Consider the following 15,762-nt stretch of genomic DNA (forward strand, 5'->3'; position numbering starts at 1 on the left):
GAAAGTGCTGAGTTCCCAGCAGAAATCGAAGATACTTCCTGTGAGGTGGGAGTATCGAGATGTGTGTATAAGCATCCTTTAAGTCCAGAGAACATAGCCAATCGTTTTCTTGAATCATGGAAAGAACGGTGCCCAGAGAAAAAAATCCTGAACCTTTCTTGGATTAGAAATTTGTTCAGGGCCCTTAGGTCTAGGATGAGACGCATCCTCCCCCCCCCCCCCCCCCCGATTTCTTTTGCACAAGGAAGTACCTGGAACAGAATCCCAGCCCTTCTTCCCCTGGTGGAACAGGTTCGACCACACTGGCCTTTAGAAGGGCAGAGAGTTCCTCTGCAAGTACCTGCTTGTGCTGGGAACTGTAAGAATGAGCTCCCAGTGGGCAATTTGGAGGTTTGGATTTCAGATTGAGGGTGTATCCTAACCGGACTATTTGAAGAACCCACTGGTCGGAGGTTATAAGAGGTCACCTTTGGTGAAAAAATATCAACCTCCCTCCAATCGGTAAGTCATCCGGTACGGACACTTTTATTGAGGCTATGCTTAACTGGAGCCAGTCAAAATCTCGTCCCTTGCTTTTTCTGGGGAGCAGTATGGGCCTTAGACACACGCTGTTGATGAGAACGAGCGCTCTGGGGCTGAGCCTGGACAGGCTGCCGAGAAGCAGGAGTGTACCTACGCCTAGGATAGGAATAGGGAGCACTCCTCTTCCCCTCAAAATACCTCCTAGATGAGAAGGCAGTAGCAGAAGGCGCCCGGTGGGAGAGGGAATCCATAACATCATTATGTTTCTTGATCTGATCAACAAGATCCTCCAATTTGTCACCAAAAAGGTTGCCTCCCCGGCAAGGAACATCTGCCATTCGCTGTTGGACCGAATGATCCAGGTCAGAGACATGCAGCCATGAGAGTCTGCGCATCACTATACCCTGAGCATCAATCCTGGATGTTACATCAAAAGTGTCAAACATACCCCTAGACAGGAGCGTTCGACACGCCTTCTGCTGCCTGATCACCTGGCAAAAAGGCTCGGCCAGCTCCGTAGGGAGTGCATCAACCAAGCTCGACAGTTGCCATATCGAGTCCCGCAAGTGTACGCTCGTGAAGAGATGGTAAGACTGAATTTTGGCAGCGAGCATAGTAGCCTGATACATCTTCCTCCCAAAAGAATCAAGAGTTCTAGCTTCTCTGCCTGGGGGCGCTGAAGCAAAGTCTCTAGTACTCCTGGCTCTCTTGAGGGCGGAGTCCACCACCAAGGAATTGTGGGGTAACTGGGACCTCATCAATCCAGGTTCATCGTGGATCCGATACTGGGATTCAACTTTCTTCAGGATCACAGGGCCAGACAGAGGGGCCGGCCAGTTTCGCATAAGGTCTTCCTTCAGTACCTTATGCAGAGGAACTGGCACAGCCTCTTTAGGTGGAAAAGAATAATCCAGGACCTCAAGCATTTCAACACTGGGCTCATCCTCAACCTCCACAGGGAAGGGAATAGCCGGAGCCATTTCCCGGACAAAAGAGGAAAAGGACAGACTCTCCAGTGGAGATAGTCTCCTTTCTGGCGGAGGGGAAGGATCAAAGAGAATCCCAAATGCCTCGTCAGAAGAAAAGTACCTGGGATTTTCCTCTGACTCCCATGAGTGCTCCTGCTTAGTATTGGATAAAGCCTGTGTTAAGGTGCTTCGACACTGAACCTGCCTTGACGCCAAGGAACGATGTCCTCTATTGCGATGTCGAGAGGCCGACGCCCGGTCCGACTGAGTCGAAGCTCCCTCCACCGACGTCGAAGGGGAGTCGACCTGGGTAGCAGCCGAAGCCGCAAGCGGCACCGCAGTCAGGGACCTCACCACAGGTGAAGGCCCAGACACCGTTGTAGCAGACGGTACAGAAGGCGCAAGCACCCCCGACACCGAAGCTGACTGGCGCAGCAATCCTTCCAGAGGTTCTGGAAACAAGGCCCGGATGCTCTCGTCGAGAGCCGCCATCGGAGAAAGCTGTGGGCTCGATGGAACAGGCAGTGTCAGAATCCGTGGGGGCTTGAGAGCAGGCACCGGGCTGCTAGGAGACCGACGCATCGGCACCTCCTGTATCGAGGGGGAGCGATCCTCTCGGCTCCGACGCTTCTCGGGTGCCGACTCTCTCGATGCCCCGGAGCTCCCGGTACCGTGTGTCGAAGGAGAACGATGACGGTGCTTCTTTGCCTTCGCTCGACGCCCGTCATCGAGACTCCACGGTACCGACGAGTACTTGGAATCCTCACGTCTCCTCGAGGCAGGGTCCGACGAAGGTCGGTCCCGGGGATCCTGCATAACAGGAGGCCTCGAGGCAGGTGGAGACCCACTCAACTCCTCACTGCTCCCAGCGCGAGTTGGTCCCTCAGCAGCCATTACCTCTCTTCCCGACGTCGATGCTCCTTTCGATGTTGATGCCGCCGACCTCGGTACCAATGTCGATGTCGAAGGACCAGACCGAGCCCCAAAAAGCTTCTCTCGTTGGGCTTCTTGAGACGCTTGGGTCCGTTTCTTCATACGAAGACACAGACTACAAGCGGCTGGGCTATGGTCGGGCCCAAAGCACTGGATACACCAGGCCATGGGTATCGGTACCTGAGATGGTCCGGTTGCACCGAGTACAACGTTTGAAGCCACTGGGTATCTTCAATGACATGGAAAGGAAAACGGCTTTGGCGAAATCAAAAGACGCGATTGTGCCTGTTAAAGGGGCACAAAAAAATGAAGGAATAACCCAGCCGCGTTGAAAAAAACAAAGGAAACTTTTTAAAAGGGACAAAACTAAAAATACACTTCGGGAGCTCTTTTTTTTTTTTTAATAAGATAAAGAAAAAAATAGGAGAAAATAGTGATTACTCGCGAAGACTCTTCCCTGGGCCTGAGAGGAGCGCAGAAAAAATCCTACCACACCTCAACGCGCGGGAAGTCGTCCACGCATGCGTGGTGTGTGCTGCACGCGCGCCAGAAGACTCTGGCAAAACTTTGTTTTTATTTTGCTTGCAAAATGCCGATTCCTGGGCCGACACAGACGTCAACCCACATGTGAGAACAAGAAGCCTGCTTGTCCTCGGAGAAATATTTACACATACACACATATAGTGCTATTGATAAGTGCCGTTAATCACACATGTTAACACACAAATGGTAACAGCAATTAAAAACATTAATGCATGCATCCCATGGCGGTTAGTGATTGGTTTTTTTGTTTATTTTTTTTTAAACACTGACTGCCGTGGGCTACATCAAGCTTCCACGGCTACAGCCTTCTCCTGAAGAACCTCCAAGCACATCCATCTTGCAAGACTTAGATAGAATCTCTGATCTACAGTATAATAAAAAATAACGTTGAAACTACACCTTGATGTCTCAGCCTCAATTTTGAACCTAGAGTGGCACAGGCAGCAGCTGGGGATCGCTGCTGCTCGACTTAAACTAGACCACCAAGACATCTTTCAGATAGGTCTGGACGGGGATGGATGCTCTGGGGAGAATTCTCGGGGGAGGGCAAATGCTCTTGGAGAGAGTGTTCAGTACTACAACTAAAAATGTTCCATTAAAAATTTTCATTGCGATTAATCACAACAGCAGTAGTTAAAAGTAGTTGGAGCAACCAGTCTAATGAAATCACCCCATGAATCTTAGTAGATGTCACCTTGTTCCGTATCATATGCTTCCTTACACTTTCTTAAATAAAGGATTACTAAACCAGTTTACTTACATCTGTAAAATGCAATGGTCCAAGAAAATCTAAATGAATTCCACCATAAAGAAAACGTCAAACAGAAGCACTGCATGCCACAGCAAATATACAAATGATATAGTACCCTGACATATGATCTATATTGCAAAAAGTGATAAATGAATTTCACGGTATACAATGTATCTACTGTTTGAAGCATCCCTTGAAACAGCAACCATTTACAGTGTTGTGTAATTTGACAGTGCTATTTTAAAAATCCTGATTCTAGGGCATGTACTTCTTCAGATATAAGTGTGTATATCAAGACTTTTGAGGCTTGATGACTTAAGACCCCAATATCTTGGAGTATAACCTTGGCACACCAATCACCCGAAGTCTCTATTATTTTTATGAAGTCTCTTTTATTGAATAAATCACAGATAATTTACTCACAGATAGATGTTCTGAGGTGCTGCTCCAGGACACAGAGACTCGTTAATCTGAGAGCTGTTGGGGGTGAAGATCTGAAGAGTGGTAGATATATTGCAGGGAGGGAAGGATAGTTGAACAGGTAGAAATGGTTCTAAGCTGGGTGACTGGAATGTGCGATATCTCATTAGGGAGGAGATATCTTCAAGGTAAAAAACCAGGTTCGTTACAGGGAGTTTCAGCAGGACAGAGCTGTCTGGAATGAGATGATCCGTGCTCCATATCTCTGGCTAGATGGTGTTGGAATGCCTCATGGCTGAAAGGACAAAGAAGTGTTGAGGCTTCACACTGGCTCAGGGAGGAGCAGATAGAGACCAATGGGGACAGAGCCTGCCATCGGGTAGCAAGGGGTGGCCCTAGAGGACGGCTCTCGATTGGGGGGAAAGGTCATACCTGACTGACCTCTCAGGACAGAGATAGTGAGAATGACCAGGAAATGATAGCAAGAAGACAAAAGAGCCAAGCTTGGCAGAGAGAGGGAGGAGCTGGGCAGCCTCACAACCAGTGGTAACAGTTCTTATACAGCTAAGCAAGTGTGGTTGCACTGCCTGTGAACTACATTAGCCACAGTGCATTGCTCATGTATCTTTGCAGTGAGAAAGTGCAGCAATGATAGTCCTTAGAACTGAGAATAACAGTAAAAGCATTACACACATTTTAGGATCACGTTATAAACTAGTGCAGGGCTGTCGAAGGACAGAACAGTGTAATTCTTCTCCAAATAATACTGTTGACCAGTATGTGGTAAAGAGATTGTCCTAATCCTGACCTAAGGACAAATCTGTAACCTTCATGCTAGTTAGTATGCTTTTGGTAATTTTCTGTTGTAGCCTTCTGAAGGCATTAGTAGTTAGTTACTAACTCTCTTGCTTACCAAATGGCTGTAGAAAAACATCTGAGTACAAATGTTAATAAAACATAAGGTACTGTTCTATTGATCAATTTTCTCAGCATAGCCCAAACCACTCTTTTATTAGGAATATTGGGGAAGATTCTATAGATGGCACCTTAAACATCGGCACCTAGACTTAGGCGCCGATTACAGAATATATTTAGTTGATATTTCAGCGCCTAAATCTACGTGCATCCATTTACACCAAAGAAAATGTGGTGTAAATCTCGGCGCATAGATTTATGCGCACTGGGCTATATTCTATAAGTAGGCATGTAAATTTTGGAATGCCCACGAATCGCCCATTTTCTCACCCATAACCACACCCCTTTTTGTCTACGCCCATTAGAAGTTCAGCACACTTTGCTATGGAATACACATAGCGAGTTGTGCACCTAAATTCTAATCAATGCCAATTAGTGATCATTATTGCTTGTTAAGTGCTGTTATCAGCTCTCATTAGCTTATTAAGCCAATTGAGTTGTGTGCATTGTTATAGAATCCCTGCTGATTTTGGCACGGATCTCTAAGCGCACTATATAGAATACAGGGGATTATGCTTTCATTATGTTTGAATTCCTATGCAAGAAGCAAAGGAACATTTTCTTTGTTTGACATTTTAAAAAATGAAACCTTATTTCTCTACATTATAATCAAGATATCTTTTCCCCTAAGCCTACCCCAAACATAATCTTAGAAAGAAACAATACCGCAAAATATCTTAAAGGATAAATGGTTAATTTCAGCAAACATTCCCAAGACCCATAATTAAAAAGGTAAATATTCATATTAGTTTTTTTAAAGCTTTAAGAGAAGCAGATTCAATGGTAGTGATATAGAATATAAAGATAAAAATAGGGAGAGAAAAGGGTTTAAAACCCTGTTGTTGTAAACAAACGCTAATGCTGCAATAACCCAGCAGTTCCATTGAACTGGAAGCCCAAAAGTGTAGGGAGAAATTGCTGCCCCCCCCCCCCCCCCAAAAAAAAAAAAATGCTGTTTAAAATTCTAATTGTATGCATAGCAATAAGCTTGGAGGAAACAGGAAATGATCAGTTCTCAAAGGTTCAGAGTGGAAACCCCTGCTTAAGTGACCATTTAGTATATATGTGTATGTGCATAAAATAACCTGCCTGCTTTGGACCCCAGCATAGAACTGGTTGTTAGTAGCCAATTATTGGTGCTGATTGATTCAATCAATAACAAAGTGGCTATGCACACTGATTTGCTATGCAACTTTAGTCACCATGTATAGAAGCCAGGGGACGGTTTACAAAATGGATATAACCGACAGACGTAGATTTATGCCTCCTCTGTTTTCACTGCAAGTTGCCTGTGGAAGCAATGATTGTATAAGGGAAAAGTACACATATATACTTCCCTTTATAAAACTGATACTTTTTCTATGTATACTGGCTACATCCACTTATATAGCTATTCTTAAACACAGAATAGTCAGCCCACAATGAATGTGGAGGAGCTAAATGTACATTGGCATTAATTGGGAGTTACGCGCACATTGTATTCTATAATTCTGTGCGCAGAACTCCTAGAGCGTGTAACTTCAAGGTGGTGTGGACAGAGCCATTGGGGGGGGGGGGACATTCCCAGAATTTACTTGCATTGTTGCACAATAGACTTGATCAGCGTCTAAAATTAAGTGGTGTTTATAGGCTTAGCGCTATTCTATAAAGGATGAGGATCTTTTATAGAATAGCGTTCAGCGTTTACATTTTTATTTATAGAATCTTGTCCTAAATATGTACAACTGACACTTTGCCTAGCTACACCCTGGTAATATCAACTATCAATACATATAAAATATGTGTAGGATTGCTCCTTACACTTTATACATGTGTATAAGGCAGCAAATTTTATAAAACATTCCTATTCTGCTTTACATGCAGAACACCTTTATAATCTCACCTGCTGAATGTCTAATTACAGTATCATTAGGATTCTAGTTTTGTTTTTTGATCTAGTAATTTCTCCTGCTGTCTGGAACCAAGGATAGAATCTAGTGCCATGAGCCTTCTTTCACAACTAGCCAGAGGATTCTTCCTTGTTGTATACCTTCTCCATTTAAAAACATAACAATAGATAAGAAAGTGGCCCATCCAGTCTGCCCATCCTCAGTAACCACTAACCCTTCCTAAGGGAACCCACATGCCTGTCCCACGCTTTCTTTTAAATTCAGACACAGTCCTCGTCTCCACAACCTCCATCAGGAGGCCATTCCATGCATCCACCACCCTTTCCATGAAAGAGTATTTTCTTAGATTCCTCCTAAGCCTATTTCCTCTTGCTTTATGTTAGTCACAGCAGAGCCAATCCTTAGCCAAATTCCATGTCCAAGGTCTACTGTTAGTACTACTTCTGTGCATACTTATTTCTATAGAGCTACTAAATATATGCAGCTTTGTACATATATACTGAAGAAAGAGTCTGTACCATAGAGCTTACAATCCTACTAGCACCACTTTCATGTATTGATTTATATACCATCTTCCTTGTACCATAGAGAGAAAAATGGAATACAAGATAAAAGACAGCAGGTCTGAAATTCAGCCACAAGCTACTGCCACTGTCTGTTGGCTATGCCTTCCCCCCCCCCCCCCCCCCCCCAAGCTTAGGGGCTGTGTATAGTGCTTTTGTGGCTTTTCCAACCCAGCTAACCTGGAACCAGTAAAGCCTGAGCTGCCAATAAAGGTCATGGCTCCCCACATTGCAATGCACAGCACTACCCGTAAGCTACTGGGTTGGCCTGTAATTCCATTTTTCTGATACCACGTGTATTCTGATTTTTTTAATAAAATAAAATGAGAAACTAAAAATTTGTATTTATTCTTCTTATCTCCCTTAGCTGTTCATAGAAGGCCAGCTACTGCTAATTTAGAAAAATATATAAAGCATGTACTCTCTTATGCTATAATTCTGAAAGTCATCTTCCACCAATGATTTTCCAAAGCCATCCTAGGGGCCCCATATCCATTGAGTTTTCAGGATATTCACAACGAAGATGCATAAAGTAAATTCATATATTCTGTGTTCTGATGCATGCTGATTTATCTCCAGCACTGTCACTGTGGGCCACTGAATTATTTGTAAAGCACTATGTAACACTATTTAAATAGTAGTAGGAATAATAATAATATGCTGAAAAACAACTGACTGTAGGCTTCCCAGCACAGACTTAAGGAGCCCTGCTTTACGTTGTAGCTTAGCACTACTTGTGTTTGCTTATAATATACCATTAATTTTTAAACATGAAAATGTATCATAAAATCACTACTGGATGCCATAGAAAACCTTTTAGTTTATTTGCCAAGGCCAGAAGTTGTGAAAGAAGAAAGTATCACAGGCTTTCTGATACCTAGTAGCAACACCAATAAAACGCACACATGAACTGCACTATGAAAGTGTGGAGCACATCAGGGTGCTAGGAGACATAGGATTATTCCTGTCAACTAGGGCAAATGGCTATCACACCAAACAGTGCAAAACTGACAACCGGTGCTATGGAAACTGAAGTTGTGAACACACATTGAAAAACACCTAATTGTTTTATGTATGGCACATAATAAAGGCAAAAAATAAGTCATTTTCTTATGCCTAAATAAGATACCTTGCTAGAAAGTGCCTTATTATTTATAATCATTGGATGACTTCTAAAATACATGCTTTCTAACACAGCAAAACTTTGAGTCACATATTAAGTGTTTGCAAATATCCTGCATAGCTTCCTTTACAAAACGTTTATTTTTTACACTGCCCTTAGACAACATATTTTTTCCAGCAGGCACTCGTGACACCATGAGGATTCTCCCAAACTACTTCTTACCAGCACTGTAAATTCCACTCAAGCAGTCCCTGAAGGCCAGAAATGCCCTAAAGAGGAAGACATTGGTTTACAACTGCTCCCATAGGGGTCCTTTTACAAAAAAAATGGCTTGCGGTAGTGTAGGCGCGGGTTTTGGCCGCACACCAATCCATTTTTAGCGTGTCTGTAAAAAAAGGCCTTTTTTAAAAAAAAAATGTCAAAAATGGACGTGTGGCAACAAGAAAATTGCCGCGTGTCCATTTTGGGTCTGAGACCTTACCGCCAGCCACTGACCTAGTGGTAAAGACTCATGTGGTAACCGGGCGGTAATGACCTACATGCGCCAAATGCCACTTGGTGTGCGTCCGTTACGCGCGCCAGAAATGTAAAAAATATTTTTCAGGCGCACGTAGTGGACGCCCAGCAAAAATGAAATCAGCGCAAGAGCCACGCCGTAGTCGGGCGCTAACTCCATTTGGGCGCGCGTAGACGCTTAGTAAAAGGACCCCATAGTTTCTAAAGTGGCCTTCCTTACTCCAAGACCAGATCATTGCTTGGGGGGGAGGGTTTCCTTAATGTCAACCTGTTACCACTGACTTATTACAACAATCCATAAAATGTATTATCCCATCAGCGGACATCCACTTCTATTTCAAACCTCAGTGGTCCAGTAGGAGGAAGAGAGGATGCCCGATTGTGGAACCTGCTGGGACTCTGGTGGGAGTAACAGAGAATCAAAGACTTGGATGAAACAGTCCAAGCGGCAGAGGCGCAAACGAAAGCTGATCTTTTTTTTTTTTGTATCCTAAAACATGAATCTGAACCTGACAGCTAATACCCCCTATTATCATGTTAAAAAAAAAAAGTGGCAGCCAGTGTCTCCTGCCACCACCTGATCACTAAGCAGGAAGAGCCCAAGAGAGCGCTTCAGAGAGGGCGCGTGCCAGTATGGCACCAGGCGCGAGCCAGAGCTTTGCGCTTATTTCGTTATTTATTTCTTTACAATTAACCCTTTCCTTTCTTTCTTTCTTTTTACCTGGGTTCAGGTAAGACGATTTTCTTGCTGGCTCGGGCCGCCGGCGTGGATTTGCTCTTCTCCATCGCCATCAGATAGCTGACATCGGCCAGCACCGCCTCCAGGTCCGCCATGGTGAAGTCAGTGAGAGAGCGAGACGGAGAGAGAGCGCGCGCTCCCCCCCTCCCGCCCTCCCTCACGCGCCGCTAGATGGCGCGAGAAGAAAATCTCGCTCCGAGATAAATAATACTACTAATAATAAGAAATGAAATAGTCATATATAAACCACAGCGAGCGAGCGTCCTCCGCTGAAGAAAGCACGAATTATCAACAACACAGCAGCCAACGTGTCAAGCGACGCTTCAAATGTTCACTTGCGTCGTCGTCGTCCCCCGATTTTCTCGTGCGGTGGAGCCAGGAGCCGTTGACAGTTGAGGTGAGGGGGAGGTCCGTGGTGGCCACCGGTGTGACAGGAGCTGCTGCTGCTGCCCCCGTCCCGCCGCCGGCTCGGTCTCTCTCTCGGAGACGGTGCGGGATTTTTACACTCCGCCGCGGGGGCTTAATGTTCGCCGAGGTAACACCAAGGCTTTCATGGTGAAGAAAAAGTCAGGTGGGTTTTTCTTCCCCCCGAAATACTTTTTTTTATGTTTCTTTCAGAAGACGCTCCGTCAAGCCGGGAAGCAGCGCGGTTTGAAGAGGAGGAGGAGGGGGGGGGGGGGCGACTGCAAACCTTGACAGCATTAAAAAAAAAAAGAAGGAAACATTGGGGGATAAAGAGTCCTCGAAGAGCCGCTTAATTGGAAAGAAGAATACTGTAAAAAAAAAAAAAAATACAGAAGGAGCTGCGACAACCGACAGGACCGGGGGGGGGGAGGGGGGGAAATGTGCTTTCCACAGCCAAGAAAAAAAAAATGTCGTTTTGTTGGTTCTTTCTGAGGCAGGAGGAGGACTCGGCTGATCAGGTACAAATAGACACGAGACTAACCGCCAAATTCAACATTTTGCGCTGCGCCGGTTCGTTTATATTCCTCGGCTTAAGGAAAGGAAAATCCGTCCTGGCGGCCGCTCCAGTCGGGACTCTTCTTCTCTTTCCCTACTCATCGTGCCTGCAGATCGGGCGACGACAAGTGAATGTAATATTGCCTGGTCAGATTATAGCCTGTCAATTTTTGTAAGCTTCGGAGGTGGGGGTGAAGGAGGAGGTGTATGTTGCAGCTGGGGAGGGGGGAGGGGGAGGAGGACACATAAAAATCATGCAACGGTGTCTCTTAAGAAAGACCCTCGAGTTCCTCTTTGCACCACGTTGCAGATTCCGTTGCAGAGAGCAGGAAGAGGCTTAATTTGATTGAAGTCAGTCGGTCTTTTAGTGAATACAGAAAAGGTTCAACAAAATCATCGTTAATCCCGAAGGCTCCGTTTTCTCTGTCGGGAGCGGACGATGCTCTTTGATTTTTTTTTTTTTTTTTTCCAGATGATCTGATCGGAGCTTGTGCTTTTCTAACAGCTTTTGCACTCAGGCGGTGAACCGATCCACGGTCCCTCTTGTCTACATACAGAAGAGGGAAAAAAAATCAAAACTGAAATTTGACTAGCACCGAAACATGCTTTCTTCCTTTTCCTCAAAAAAAAAAAAACTCCAAGGCTGTTTCCCCTTTTTTGCTCTATTTTTGTATAACGCTGTCGCCACCCAACCAGAAAGAAAAAAAAAACTTTACTGCCAATAGCAGAAATAAATCTTACGATTTCCAGAAAATACCACCCCAAAAACTGATGCAAAAAAAAAAATCCTTTGTAGATAGTGGCCCACGATTTGCTTGCCTTTTTCTTTGCAGCAGCACCCAATAGCTTCTGTTTTATTTCAATCAGCAGCCATTTTCTGAAATAAATATCCAGCTCATCTATAAAAATGAAGACTGCGGAACGATTTCCCTCAGTCTTTTCTCTCCTTCTTTTAAAATACTTGTTTATAATAGATAGCTCTGTGTGTGCGCTTCCCGTTTTCTTGCTTTTCGCTGACAGTCTGCGGCTTCTGTGCTATGCTTCTATTAACAGAAAAGCGCTGTGATGTTAGTTACTTCCTCTCCTGTCTGATAACACTCCAGTTTGCTCAAAACTCTGGACCTGGATTTCATTAACACGTGGGGCTGAATAACTGCTGGATTTGGGTGAAAAAAAAATGAAAACAAGAGTCAGGGACTATGTGGATATTTGCTGGCAGTGCTGAATAAATTATTGGCTTGTTTAGGATGCATGAAAAAGAGTATTGCAAAACTGAGTCTTCAGTTGAGCCAGCAATGCCTGACTACCAGGACAGTGTGGGTCACAGCAATTTAATTGGTTAACAGTTTTTTGTTTCAGTAATAAACCCCCTGGGCAATCCATGAGCAAGCATACTTTTGTGATGTTACCAAGAAATCTATATATCATGTAAGCAGTGGATGGAGTATGACTACCACTGAAACATAACGAAAAAGCCCAGTACAGAGAGACAGATGCATCAATTCTGTAAAGCAATTTTTCAATACATGCTTTTTAAGATGGGCAGTCATAATTCAGCATCAGTGTTTCCCTTTTCTTTGTATCTTTCTGCTTGTGCTACTGTCTACCCCCAAAATGAACTCCCCACACCACCCACCATGATCCATGCACACAAAGAAAAAATACAGTCCATCTGGACAGACAAAACAAGACTACACCTTTATTTTACCCAATGCTTGACCACCTCCCCATACTGAACAGACTCTTCCACTGTGTCAGAGAGGGGTCATATGTGTTCTGTTTATGACACCCAAATTTTTGAAAAGTTAGCCAGACTGCCCAGACTTACAATGGGTTGAATTCAGTACATGGTGCCCAAAGTTAGGTGCCAGGAACATCCACGCTAAACTAACTTTGGATGTGAGCGCTTACACCTGCTGAAACCTGATATAAATGCTGGCTTGGGCTTGTAAATAACACTGTTCTATTAAATCGCACCTAGATTCTGGGAACGTCTCAACCCGCCCACGCTCTCTTTTGTATTAAGCGCCATAAAATTTAGTCACATAGAATCGGGCAAGGACCAGATCCCCACGTAACTCCAAATGAGGGCCACTTAACACCAATTATTGCTACCAGCTCATTAATTAGTTTGCACACCGATTTTGGATTCGCATGCCCAACTGTGTACAGCGTATATAGAATTTGGGGTAATATGTGAATGTGAGACAGTATCTCAGTGGAGAAAGATGATAGGCTGTGGACTAACTCCTTTGTAGCCCCCTCTGCACCTGCTCAAATCCACAACCCCAGTCCCCTGCCCTTGTTGCTCCAACAAACATTTCCTACTGAAACCTTTGTCTCCCAGCAAGGAGGTAAAGATGAGGTGCCAGAACAGTACAATGTTAGGGTCATCCTTTTACAGCTACTTAATAAAAGCTCTTTCCTATACTGAAATGCTTCTGGGAAGATGTGTAAAGCTATTTTATAGTTTTTTATATGTCCTAAGAAATGAAAATATTTTCTTAAGAATAAGTTATTTTCCTCCGTTTTCAGTGAAATTCATATGTCCCTCCCCAGTGGTGCTTTAACTCATTCTGAGTCCTGCTGAGAATGCCAACCTTCCCTGATTAGGTTCTGGAAGGGGGTACAGGGAAACCAGGAATGCATAATTTAGCTATAGCAGCAAGAGCTTCTTTCAGATTAATTTACATTTTTTAAACTTCTACACAACCACGAGGAGGCATTTCAATATACTAAAGCTGAGCATTCAAATAGTATGAACATAAGCTTGATTGATTTACAGCATTTGATTATATTCCACATCAACTCAAATTCAGAAAGTGAAAAAATACAAACAGGCCAACCCACCCAGAGCAACATACCACCCCAAAACCCTAATATAATAAAGCCCTCCAACCCCCCACCCCCCAGCAAAAGATAACCACCCTCCCAAACCCATTCATCCACAAAATCTCCACAATACCCTCCCATGCAAACAGAGAAGAGGCTCAGTATACTGTACTAAAAGCTTGCATAAAAAGCCAGACCTTCAACTTCTCAAAGGACAGCTAATTCTGCTCTAAACTAAAAATCAAGGGGCCACATAACCAAAATCCCTACTTCAAGTACATTGCAGCTGCAAGATATATGGACTCTGCAGGAGAACCTGCTGAGAAAACTGCAGGACCCTATAGGGAACATAAGAAATCAACATATGCTTCAGATAATCCAGACCTTCCAAGCATAATACATAAAAAAACAATGAAATAACTTTAAACTATATCCACCAACGAACAGGTAACCAATGCAAGGCTGCCAAAAAAAGGAGTTGCAAGATTTGACCTTTTGTCTCAAATCAGTTTGGTAGCTGTAACTTGCAAAGGCTGCACTCTACATATCTACTGTTAAGGTAGACCACAGAGAAGGCTATTGCAATGATCAATCCTAGTGGTCACAAAACTTTGTACTAGATTGACCACATCTGTAATGTCTAAAAAAAAAAAAGTGCACTGCCGCAACCAATGTTAAGGATGGGAAAAAAAGATCAAACAAAAGCCAACATATGCCTTTCCACAGACAGATTCACATTCAGTAGGAAACCCAAGCCTTTCACCACTGGGCTGCAAATCCATTGTATACTATAGACACCCACATCCCAAAATCAACTCCTTCTACACATAACTATAGTACAAATCCTCATTCCCCCCCCCCCCCCCCCCCCCAAGCTCAGTTTCAATCAGTTCAACCACAGCCAAATCAGCCACTGTGGACAGACACGAGACACCCTCAGAAATCACTTGATCTGTAACCACCAGAACATAAGAATAGCCATACTGGGTCAGACCAATGTCCATGTAGCCCAGTACCCTGCTTCCAACAGTGGCCAGTCCAGGTCACAAGTACCTGGCAGAAACCAGTTAGTAGCAACATTCCATGCTGCCAATTCAGGGGCAAGCAATGTCTTCCCCCATGTCCATCTCAATAAGCTATAGACTATGGACTTTTCCTCTAGGAACTTGTCCAAACCTTTTTTAAACCTAGATCTGCTAACCACAGTTACCACATCCTCTGGCAACAAATTCCAGAGTTTAACTATTCTTTGAAAAAATATTTCCTCCTTTTTGTTTTAAAGTATTTCCATGTAATTTCATTGAGTGTCCCCTGGTCTTTGTACTTTTTGAAAGAGTGAAAAATCGACTCACTTTTACCCGTTCTACACTACTCAGGATTTTATAGACCTCAATCATATCTCCCCTCAGCCATCTCTTTTCCAAGCTGGAGCCCTAACCTCTTTAGCCTTTCCTCATATGGGAGGAGTTCTATCCCCTTTATCATTTTGGTTGCTCTTCTTTGAACCTTTTCTAGTTCTGCTGTATCTTTTTTGAGATACAGCGACTCAAGGTGAGGTTGCATCATGGAGCGATACAGAGGCATTATAATATTCTTGGTCTTATTTTGCATCCCTTTCCTAATAATTCCTAGCATCCTGTTTGCTTTTTTTTGCCATCACTACACACTGGGCAGAAGATTTCAGCGTTTTGTCTACAATGACACATTTTTTCTTGATTGCAAATTCCTAAGGTGAACCCTAGCATCAGGTAACTATGATTTGAATTATTCTTCCCAATGTGCATCACTTCACATTTGTCCACATTAAATTTCATCTGCCATTTGGAGACTCAGTCTTCCAGTTTCCTAAGGTCTTCCTGCAATTTTTCACAATCTGCATGTGTTTTGACAACTCTGAATAGTTTTGTGTCATTTGCAAATTTAGGCCCCCTTTTACAAAACCATGCTAGCAGCTGTCGGTGTGGTAATGCCAACATAGCCCATTAACTTTGAATGGGCTGTGTCAGCATTGCTGCGCAGCAGCCGCTA

The 15,762-nt window shown here is 43.9% G+C and overlaps 1 protein-coding gene across 1 annotated transcript in view; it reads right to left on the reverse strand.

The window, feature by feature from the left end:
- The window catches only part of GRK3 (G protein-coupled receptor kinase 3), a 441,692-nt gene extending 431,655 nt beyond the window's left edge, over positions 1–10,037 (reverse strand). Inside the window, exon 1 of the mRNA XM_030219404.1 lies at positions 9,925–10,037. Within this exon, the coding sequence (XP_030075264.1) occupies positions 9,925–10,037 (113 nt within the window). The remainder of the gene's footprint in view (positions 1–9,924) is intronic.
- Positions 10,038–15,762: the final 5,725 nt, after the last annotated feature.

The sequence above is a fragment of the Microcaecilia unicolor genome, chromosome 11, assembly GCF_901765095.1.
Source record: "Microcaecilia unicolor chromosome 11, aMicUni1.1, whole genome shotgun sequence".
NCBI classification, from domain to species: domain Eukaryota; kingdom Metazoa; phylum Chordata; class Amphibia; order Gymnophiona; family Siphonopidae; genus Microcaecilia; species Microcaecilia unicolor.